Below are 12,111 nucleotides of genomic sequence, written 5' to 3' on the forward strand. Positions count from 1 at the left end.
ACAGGTCAGCTGATTAACTGTCCTTGTTAGTGAGGACTGATACAACCCCGAAACTGACCGAATACCAGAGTAACCTATAAAGTCAGTAAAACCGATCTTTCTGAATAACGGTAAAAGTGTCATACTAAAAGTTGTAGTGTTTTATTGAAAAACATGTACTGTCCAGACTATACAAGTCAATAAAACACGAAATCAAACTCAAACAAACTTATGGACCGATAAAAACGCCTGGTATGACAAAAAGAAACCGCACCAACTACGTTTGCTTTAATATGGGCTACATGCTTTTAAAAGGTTTGAAAATTTTATCTTATTTTTTTGGATAAAACAGAAAACGAGATATACAACCAACTTACATAAACGCAGGAGCTGCCATTGAAAAACAGTACACTTAAACAACAATCATAAAATTCATAAAATAACTAACAGGATAGAATTACAATGGAGAATTTTGCATTTTCTGCGGAAAATCTTTCGAAAATTTACAATTAGGCTAAACAGCGGCGCTCACTACGAACCGCTTGAACTATTTGAACATTCAGGAAGAGGGGTTTGTATGTCGTTGCTATTTCTTTCCTACTAGTTTTAGCCCCTTCATCAGTTTACTATAAACATAATATTTGCTTATCAGACCATAGAATTTAAAGTTCCAATTGCTTTCTTAATGTGTTCTTTTTTGTGTATTCACGTCCTGTTTGCCGTCGTAATTACCAAACCGTGCCACTTTGTCCGTAGTCATGTTTCGCCTCGGAAGTCAAAATACTTTGCGCTCATTTTATAAGCAGTGTTTTTAATATTTAATAATTAATTGTAGTTGGGGAGACTACTTATTGTAGTGGCTGAGGTAGAGATCGCTCAGTTTCCTAATGAATTAAAGCTTTATTAGTCTTGTCGGCCAGTCTCCCAGTTAAGTCAAACCTCTCTTACATCTCTACTGCCGTCGTAAAAACAAGGATAAACGTGCATCAGCACTAGAGACGCTAATAAATGATATAGGTATCGTGATCAAACTACATTAAGTTCTCTTCAGTGACGTGTTAAGTAACTCTTCATGTTTGGACATCATTGTCTTCAAAGGATCACCGACGTTCACTGACAATCCGAAGCTAGTGGTGCGGAGGTTCAATGACGTGTGTTTGCGCTAAAATTCACTGGGTGTCACGATTTCGGAACCCACTTAGATGGTTTGAAAACTTACTGCTTATGTTGTGCCAACGAATTCTACGTCATGCTTTAAATGTCGGCGCTGGGACCGCTTAAGACCGTAGAGGTGATCATTGTATGACATAGTATCATGGTATGAAAGGTGTGCAGAACTTGGTCGTTCGTGACTGGTTGATGTCCTACAGACTGATCAACAGTTGCTTGAGACGTTATCAAACATGGCTCAGAATAGAAGCCAATGACGATCCTGGTGCAAGTTTCTTTTTCCTTCCTCTTACAGGCAAGAAAGGAATTTTGACTAAAAAGCCTTTCTGATTGTATTTTTCTTAACTAGAATGCTTCTCCCATCATATTTCCACTCATACGCTCAATCCTATTCTGTTCCATGTACTCATTTTACTATATTCACTTCCCTTTCCCTATCTCCACAATTTCATTCCTATTTCGTGGCGCGTATATAAATTGCTACCTCACTACCATTTTGTACATCTAAACAAATAAATGTGGTTAAGCAACTGATTTCGAAACCTTTTTATGAAATAACTGGTGTTGTACGTAATGGTTGTTCGTTAGGATATTTTGTATCGCCTGTCTCGGTTTCACCAAACAGATAGCATCACTAACCCTCGAACGACTTGTTCCAAAGTTGAACCCATAAACCTCTACTTTGCTAGTAATTTGCGCCAGTTATTGGTGCACCAAACATCAGTAAAAAAGATTTGGTGCAACATCATCTTATACTTGGAAACGAAATCTATTTATGTTGGGAATCCTTATCATCGACACAACATAGAACGATGTCAACTTTCTTGGAACTCATACCACCTAGGTGAACACTTATATCACCCAGTTCTTGGACCAGTGCTTCGGAAACTACTCCAGTCAGGGACGCACACCACCATAGATATGTTTTTCAACAGTTCTCACCATCAATTTTTCCATTAATATGAACAGTTTCTGATTAGTTTGCTTGAAATTTAGTTTTCTTGGGTTTTCAGACAAATATATCTTTTCCTTATGATTTGTGTGGGGCATATATATTTGTTGCCTTCGTGTACCAATGTTTGTATTTACATAAACAAATAAATCCTCATAGATTACCTCAGTTTAAAACCTCACTATCTGATTTTCTTTTGTAGCTCTACTGAATACCAACTTTCCGAATTTCTTCCGCTCTATGACAGTTGATAGTCTAGAGTGCAGCATATGCTTGCAAAACCTTGTTCATCCTGCTCAATTACCATGTGGTCATATATTTTGCTTTTTGTGCATTAAAGGTTGTGCCTTCCACAGGCGAAAATGTCCTATGTGCCGCAGTAGATTCTCATCGCGTTTTTTCGATAATCCCAAGTTAATAAATGGTAAGTTTATTAATCGTTACCGTCAATTTCACTATCACAATTTTAGGGTATTAGTAACCTGGGTTTCCACCACTTTCCTTTTGTTCTTAACTAATCAAAACCTCAATACAGATTCCTCTATGTTGGTTAGTTAAGGATATTTAAAACATTTGTTCCTTAATATGTAAAGATGGATAGTGGCGCGCAGTGGGATCCAGGACGCGCGTTTCGTCCTATTTAGGACTCGTCGGCTGGATGTACCTGCATCCCAGAGTTGATTTTCACTCTGGGACTCAAACCCAGTACCGTTCGCTTCAAACGCCATCACGTTATCTACTTGGCTACTGAGTCCTGATAGTCGCCTACTTATGCAATGAGGTAAAGCTTAAATTCATTTGGTATTGTTTGCTTGTATCTTCCCATTGTTGTTTAGGGCTGCTTATAAAGCTTGTGACTTAAGGCAATATCTAGGCAATCCGCACTGAATGTACATATGCCATTAAGAGATAGATCAATTTTAGTCCTAAACAACAATGGGAAGATACAAGCAAACAATACCAAGAGAATTTGTTCCTTAATGTCTTTGGATTGACCTATGCCGTAATTGCTAGGTTTCCTGTCCTGCGTAAGGAGTCTGAAGTCGCTAAACGGTCGTTTTTATAGATGCTGTCATTGAATTAAGAATCTATTGCACTTTTACGAGACTATTTTTAGCATTTGAACTCTCCTTCCCCGACGTCTGCACTTTGATGCAGAAGATAATTTCGATTTTGTCTTTCGAGTTTTGGTATTAGTGTGATATATATATATATATATATATATATATATATGGAACGCGTATTTATGACACTAGTGGTGTACTATAAATCTGTTTCTCGTTTCTCTTCTCAAAAAGCTCGTTCTATACGAGTTTATCTGGGTATACTGTAATATCACCTCTTAGTTTTCTAACGTCGACTTTCTACAAACTCTAGAGCGGAGGCGGGACTCATCGGCTAGATCCCCAATAATAATCAAGTATGTGTTAGACTAGGAGCCTCAGTCAATGTGAGAAACTGGAGTAAGAAACGATATTTTGTAATCTTCGCCTACTTACTGACAGATAGAATTTGGGATGAAATCGGTGATGATTTCTATCATTGGTTAACTGACTTGCTCAAAAGAGCCTTTTCAGCAGATACCGTGACACTACCTCGGTACTTAAATTCACATATCTGATCTCGGCATTGAAGTGAGTCTTTAGGGTTACCAAGGGGATTCGATGGTCTCAGGTCAGATAACGGTGATCACCTTCAGCTTCGTACAGATGACAACCTGTTGATGTTTAACACCAACTTGCAGCACAGTTATCACTGATGTGGTACTAGAAGTCTCTTTTCTACAGCTCAAGTTGGTCGCTTTGTGATCAGCTACTGCTGGCTCAGATGCATATAAGATTTTCGCTTTTTCTAAAGTACCCATCTGGATTGCAATGATGCCCTGGTTTTCTCCAGATTTATCTTGTCGTTTGGTGACTGTTATTACTTATGGCCTGGATACTCTGTTAATGTATAACGTGGTAATATCGCCAATTAGAGAGCAATGAATTATCGATCGGAACAATGACACATAAAACTCGTGCGAGCAGTCTAGAGTATTTGTCGGCCCCGCTTTATGCTCAGCCCAGCCAGTCAAGTCCAGAACACTTATTTCGGCCTCTGCGGTATGAATCATTTATTTCAAACATACTGAGTTTATATACTAAACAGACAAGCCACATCGTACCATAAAATAGGAAACAACATTTGTACAATATTTAACCAAAAGTGACTGTGAATGTGGGTGATAGTAAATGGTAGTTAGGGTATAATTCGAAAATGGTAGTTCATAGGTCAAAATAAAGCTTATAATAAGAGAGACATGAATATGAATAGTTTAGTTATTTAACAATTATACGATAAAAATATATGCATATTATTGTTTCATAAATGGATCCCAAAGTTACCATTCATTATTTTTATCTGGACCAACAAATTAGCTACACCGTTTTCAAGAGATCAGTCAGTCACAACGTAGAACTTCGTACTTACGTATATCAGTTTGAGTTGCCATACCACATTAGCACAGAGATGCAGTCATCTATTCAAATCCTATAGTGGTAGAAGTAGTAAGAGTATAAGCAATAATGTGAAAGATTAGGGTTCGAAGATGTTATTCAAGGAGTATAATCTAGTGAAATAAATTTGGAAAGAGAAAAAGGATAGAGACATGAAGAATTCAGAAGATTAGAATTTTGGAGAACACAAAGAGTGGATACACCTTCGCCATTGTAAACGATTTTGAGCCATGTCATTCAAGGTATCTAACCGTCGTTTGCTATCATCTCGCAAATCCCAACCAGGTAGTCTACACTTACCAGCATGGCTCAAGAGATAATTTGATACTTTACAATAAGTGAATGTATTCAAAACTCATTGCAGACATTATGGTTACCAGCGTTTTGTATTCAAATAATCAAATGTAAATGCTGATTCAAAAGTGTAATGCATTTCTGTAATCAAGGCTAAATTTACGAAGTCGGCTTCCAGGCTACGTTTCATTGTGTTAGTGATACTATCAGGCAGCAAAGTAGACTAAATGATGTTTGAATCTGTGATCCAGTGATTAAAACTTAAATATTTTAGCCGTTAAGTCACCAATTTAAAGGGGATTCCATCAGTCTGTATGATATCAAATTATAGTTCAATGTTAAACTGTCCGTTATTACAGAAATAAGTCAATCATTAAGCTTTATGCTTAATGTTGAAGATTTTATTTTAAATTTCAGTTTGCGATCTACGTGAAAACGATCAAGATAAATTAAGTCATATTGTTGATTTATGTGAACGCTTGTCAACTTTACCTCAATCAGTCAATGCTTCAAACTCTAATGAATTACCAAGTTATTCTTGGTTCTATGAAGGTTTTCAAGGTTGGTGGCAATACGATGAACGTACGTGTAACGAATTGGAGAATGCATTTAATAAACAATTATCGTCATATGAATTGACCATTGCAGGTTATGTATACAGCATAGATTTGAAAAATATGACTCAAGTAAGAAGAATTGCTTAAGAGTTACTTTTTCATATTTTAGTAATTATAATTTAATTTTCATAATAATCTACAAAGTATTTCGACCTTTACTAATTCAGTTTATACTGTAAGCGCGATTAAGATATGACTTACTGAGGTACATGACACTTCAACGTATCTCTATGTTGAGGATCAACTATAAATAACATGAGTATTTTTGGCATAGTTTGGTAGACAATTGCTTATTTGTATCTCCCGGTGGAGGCAACTCTATATTTCCGTTATTTCACTTAAATGTAACTAGTAAATAAAAGTTTATTGTTAATGCTTTATACAGTTTTCTTATGAAGCTAAGCTATCTAATGTAACCATTGTTTGTAGTTCACTAATGAGCTCAAAAAACTAAATAAAATTAAATAAATCTCTCCATTCTTGTAGAACTTGTCCATTGATTATGATTATTAATTTGCTGTGTGATTTCTCAAATCTGAATCCTACTTTTGTTAACAAAGTAACTCAAAATAAAATTCTGTGAGAATTATACATCCTTTTAGTTCCTTAGTATATAGTGAGTAATCGAATGTAACACATGAAACTGTAACAAATAATAATAAATCTAAGATCTAGCATTATGTCCTGTTTACTGAAGGAAATTAATATTGATTATATCATTTTTTGGTCATTTCTATCTCGGTCCGCATAAACCAATACATTGTTGTTTGATCAAATACCCTAATACGGCCGAGGGTGGGGAGAGTTCGCTCTCCTTCTCGAAATACTCACACATTACCACGCGTATACAGCCACTGAAAGAGAAGTCCCACTCACTGCCTTCTCGCGGCAAGAGTGTTGTTCACGAAATCGGAAAGACAAAAAGCGAATATCAGGCGCTCTTACCGGGTTAGTAGATGCAGAGGGTTTACCTAGGGGAGTTGGAAAACCCTTAATCCAAACCAATGGTGCATATGGGCTTCAGGATCCTGAAGGAACAAATGGTGTGTGAACCAATCGTTGGTCACCGGCTACCATGGGTCTGCATCTTCTGGTGTTGCTCCACTGCCTTATGGGTCAGACCTTTAGGTCAAAGGCTCAAGGTGTGGCCCTCTAAGAAAACCACCTGCTTCAATCTGGGCACCCGGGTAGTATCATAGCCGACACACAAATCAAGTGACTTGTGTGGCACATATGTATTCGGTGCCCCTTTGTACCAATATTTATGTGTTCAACTTAATAAATAAGTTTGGCCATGACCTTATTCGTTCCACCATGGCTGTCGACTGTCATGTACTTCCTTATCGCACAGCCTGTTATACTTCTTTCATGGGCTAGTGGCTTAATTGTTTACGCTCTCGATTTGTTACTATTAAGTTTGAATTTCAAAGCCAATTCAGATTTTTTTAGGAATCTGAATAGATTATTACTCGCTCTTGCAATGAAAAGTGTAAAGCCCAGTACAAAGATGTGGACTTGATTATTAAGTTGGATTAATTACTGAAATTAAATTATTTATATTTTTTATGCATATGTTTCCTTTCGTGTGCATAGACACTGCTCATAGGGTTTTTAAAAAACGCATTTCGTTAGTTTATTTACTTTTTTTCAAATACATTTGGTACATTTTGTAGTTTATATTTTATTCACCTTACATTTAGCTTATCGAATGTCTCAGTTGTCATTTTTTACTATGTTTGTAACACATTCTTGTTTTTGAAGATACGGAAAGATCGTTCTGGCCGTTTACGTCGAATTAAACGGGATTTGCTAACCTGCGAAAAAAAGGGTGTAGCTGGAATAAAAATGTCCACAATTCAGTCATCTAGCAATAGTACAACATCAGTGTGTAAACAGTCAGAAATCGAAGAAGCGACTCATTCCAACTCAAATGGATTTAATGATGATTCAAATAATAATCTATCTTCCAACTTACCGTGTATACAATCTTCCAACTATGGCTGTTTAGAAAGTGACAGATCAAAAGCTAGGGAAATAGTAAATGCCAACCGATTAAGCACACCATATTTGTCTGGAGATGAATGTGTTTTCACTGACTTACCAGATCCTTCCAGATCTACTTCTTCTGGACCTCGTAATCAACGTAATCCAAGTCCTTCTACGTCAGGAGAATCATTACACCATCGCAATCGTAAAAATTCTTAACTATTTCTATACTTAAAGCTCCTTTCTTAATACTATGGTTACTTACTTCGAAGATATATATATATGCATATATATAGTGTTTGGATGTGTTCATCAGTTTCCTGTTGTAACTGTGATTATATTGAATATTTGATATTGAGTTCGCTTCAAACTTTTATTCTTAACACTATTTTATATATACCGAAAACCACTAAATAGCTCATATATATATATATATATATATATATATATATTACATCTAGTGTTTTAATTTTATACTCTGTAAATAAAATTAGTGGTGGAGAATGGTTGTTTTCTTCACTTTATATATGTACCCTGCTTATCAATTCTTGATAGCCTATAATAAAATCATCTCAATCAATTCCTGTTCATGGTAATATACTACACCTTGACACTGCTTAAAAGTTTTGGAACCATATATTGATCAGCTTCACAAAAAGTAGACTAAACTTACTACTTTACCTTGTAATTTTGATGATGACTAACCATATAGCACGTCAGTAAGTGGTTGAGCTGTGGCTTAAATGTTGAAGCGTTTGCCTTCCAACCATTAGGTTTCAGGTTTGAATCCTCCTCCACTTACTTCGGTCTGGTTAAGTAGACAGTGTCAATATTCTAGTCTTTACTCAAAGTATGACCCAAGACCAATTACACAACTCTGTGTTTGGTGAGTTACTTCAGTAAGTAGTCATTATACAGTACAAACTTTAATGTATGGAAGACCGTAAGAGACTTTTTATCCAATCAGAATGTAGGTGACAGAAATGAGTCATTTGTTATCGAAAACCGAAAATTAGAATATATTTATACTTGCTATTTTTCTATTAAACTGGTTAAGGTTCGCAGTAGGTTCATCAGTGTGCAACGCAGGTGCCATACAAAAGTTCGTCTATATGACTTCAGTTTAGTTTACCTCTAGAGATTTCGTAAGGTCGAGGATAGTTCTATAGTCTTCACCACACTGCGTAAGCACTGTTACTGTGGTCTCCAGTCTTAGGATTAACAGAAGAACGCTTGTGAACGATGACTATTGTAATCTTTGCGTTCTCCAGTCATCCCTTGTTATGTCTTGTAGTAGAGTGGAAGAGTTGGATGACTAGTTGATGTGTGACGCGATAAGACCCGCCAAACAGGGAGCAGCGAATTATCGATTGGAACAGTGACACGAAACCCGTACGAGCAGACTAGAGTGCTAACCGGTCCTGCGATCTGCCTAGCCCAACCAGTTAAGTCCAAAACACCAATAACAGCCTCAGTGGTATGAATCATTATTTACAAACATACTGGGTTTTTATACAAACCAAAGTAATCAATAACTGAGTATAACTCAAGAATCGTATGATAATAAATCAAAGATCAAAATAAAGCTCATGATAAGAGAAACACGAATATGAATAGTTTAGTTACGTAACAATTGTACGATAGGAAATAGGCATAATACATTGGTCGATAAATAGACCTAAAAGTTAACATTCGTAATTCACCGGGGGATATAACATCCCTATATATGGTAGTCTCTGAATAATTCTGTATCGCTTAGGTCATAATGAACCCATGATCTTGGGAAACCACACAAACACCCTCAACTATGCGTTTAGTCACATCAGTAGAAGTATACTATACTAACGACTTTGAGTAAGTCAATCACAACCAATATAGATCTCCTCGGATTTTCGCACGAAATCGAAGGTGCCGTAAAACATAGCTGCTTATCCAAACTGTCCTTATGACCCTGAAACAACTAGAACCGCCCAATCAAGATGGAGTCAGTGATTGTCGAGCTTATACACAATACTTAAGACGGAATCATAAATAGTCTGGTTCTGGATATCATCTCGTGATGAAGTTTGGCCTTTCAGCTAATTTGGATGATGGTAGATCAGCTGAAGAATGTTTGACCATTGAAAATATCAAAGTAAGTTGTAAAGTCCAGTGATGTTATTAAAGAACTAAGTTTAGGATGGTCAGGCTTACTTATAGGATAATAGAATTATGCTACTAGCATTCCATGACTTCATTATATTTGTAATCTTATCGTCTTTTTTCGAGATGTCTATTTCATTCCCAAGGACTACACTCCGATTGGTGAGTCTCACTGTCCTTTCTAGAATCGCCCAAGACCATCAACATGGTTTAATCCTCCTGATGTAAGGGTTTACCAATAATAACAAGCATATTTGTTCACTGCGATTTTATTGGTAATTGTTTTATAACCAAACACTGTTTCCTGATTGGCTGGTGAGTGTCTCGAGACCATTAGAACAATATACTTTCGTCATCACATCGAGTGCGCCCTATTGGTGACGCAATCTGCGCAGGAGCTTTCACACCAAGTGTCTGCCGTGTGGTTGCACAGCAGATATATTTATTGGTTCTGAGTATCCTTCGAACTAGATATAGGGAACCTTTACCCGGCTTCTGGTGTGACACAAACTATTCGTCATGTCCCCTTAAATTTCCCTCACGTCTAAGAGGCACTATCCTCATTCTGATTGGCATGTCCGTATACTATAGTTCCCCCAGTTTTGTTCATGAGGAATACGGATCAACATATCTATGTAGGTAATTGCATCATGTGCTAAAAACACTTCTTGAGTTGCCAAAACCAACTAACTAGACAAATATTAATCTGGTGGATATTTATCTATCTCCTGGATTATTTCGTTAATGCTGCATAATCTTAGCTTGATCTCTTCAAATCAACTACCAGATATGAATTCATTTTATGAGGCAGATACTAAACAACTGAAAGTGAAACAATCAGTTGGATTACTTACAATAACCAACTGTATTCCATATCTTTATCATTCCTTTTTATTTACTTTACATTAATGATAATTCCTTGAATGTCTACGAAACATGTACAGATGAACTACTTAAATGTAACCACCCCATAATCACGGTACCATTAAAGGAATGGGTTGAGAAATCACACAACACATTTTGTGAACGAAATAGTGAAGCGCAACTTTGATTATAGTCAAATACTAGAGTGAAGTGAATAAGAATCAATAGGTAAACGTATAATACGATCAAAATGATAAGATATCGGACAGCGCTTTCCAAACAGTATTTTAGTAGTTTTCAAGCATTAATTGTGTATTCAACCCCTATTACACAAATTTATTCTTGATCTCTAAGTTCTAAATAATAACAAACTTTTCTATTTTAAAATGATCAGTAAAATAAATAATCCATAAAAAATTGGCCAAGTTTAAGGCAGAGTACATCATTTAAGAAACTGTAATATGTGAATCAAGGATTGTTTGTCATATAAAATAAAAATAAGATCGAATCATTAATGTTGGAGCTGACTAATATGAAGTGTTAACTTGAATCAGTTTATAGGTGAAATAAAATCGTAAGATAAATTATCAGAATATATATAGTTGACATGGGGGTGAGAGATAAAAAAATGGGATTACAAATCAGAAATTATGTAATATGTAGAATAATATAAATTAGGTCAGATGTGGTAGATTGGGGGTGGATGATGAATAAATTTCTCTAAAAGGTTAGCAGGTGCGATAATAATAATTAATAACCACGTCTGTTGTGAGATAACAACTCACTGAAGGCATTTGGTGAATGGTCGCTCATAATTCGTGGATCGGTTGAAGTTAGACATTAACACCGTTGGATGCCGGCTCAGTGGTTTATCGGTTAAGTGCTCTGGCTCGAAACTGGTAGGTCCTGGGTTCGAATCTCGCGAGTGCGGGATCGTGGATGCGCATTACTGAGGAGTCCCATAATAGGACGAAACGGCCGTCCAGTGCTTCCAGGTTTTCGATGGTGGTCTAGCTTCAATTGACTCATGATTTCAACTTTGAAAAATAATGAGAATAATGACTGACAAGATGTGTAGATAAACTGAGTTTAAGATATAAAAATGAACATTAGTCAAATTGTCACCATATTACAAAATTGATTATTAACAAGTTGACCCTGAAGTTGGCTAGGGTAAAAGGAGCGGCTGGACATATTTCTTTTGGATGCAGAGCTCTGGCTTTTTGATCCGAATAGCAATTGCCTCAGCCGTCTGCAGGATTCTCTGTATGACAGAATTAGGTAGACTGCTATTAACACGATAGATTACTGTGAAAGATTGCTCGATGTCAGCTCTATGTCCCGTCTGAACTAAATGGGCTAAAACAAACAATCCTTGATTCACATATTACAGTTTCTTAAATGATGTACTCTGCCTTAAACTTGGCCAATTTTTTTATGGATTATTAATTTATAATTGTAGAACCTGATGAGAAATTATTGAAAAGAATATTCTTCGTTCATATAATTGTGTTTTAATATGATGGGAATTTTTCAGAGATCAGTAAAATAGGTCTAACTTCAATTGACTCATTGGGACTTTGTCTATTGCTTACCTTCATGGTCATGT

The 12,111-nt window shown here is 36.3% G+C and overlaps 1 protein-coding gene across 1 annotated transcript; it reads left to right on the plus strand.

Annotated features, from left to right (window-relative positions):
- Nucleotides 1-513: 513 nt before the first annotated feature.
- Smp_143560 (hypothetical protein) lies at nt 514-7,731 on the plus strand (the record flags this gene model as incomplete). The annotated part of the gene is made up of 5 exons (XM_018796303.1): nt 514-550; nt 2,304-2,525; nt 5,311-5,579; nt 7,272-7,519; nt 7,701-7,731. Exons 2-5 carry the CDS (start codon nt 2,342-2,344, stop codon nt 7,729-7,731), a joined length of 732 nt encoding a protein of 243 aa, XP_018650529.1. The 5' UTR covers nt 514-550; nt 2,304-2,341.
- Nucleotides 7,732-12,111: the final 4,380 nt, after the last annotated feature.

Source organism: Schistosoma mansoni, chromosome 2 (assembly GCF_000237925.1).
Source record: "Schistosoma mansoni strain Puerto Rico chromosome 2, complete genome".
Taxonomy (NCBI): Eukaryota; Metazoa; Platyhelminthes; class Trematoda; order Strigeidida; family Schistosomatidae; genus Schistosoma; species Schistosoma mansoni.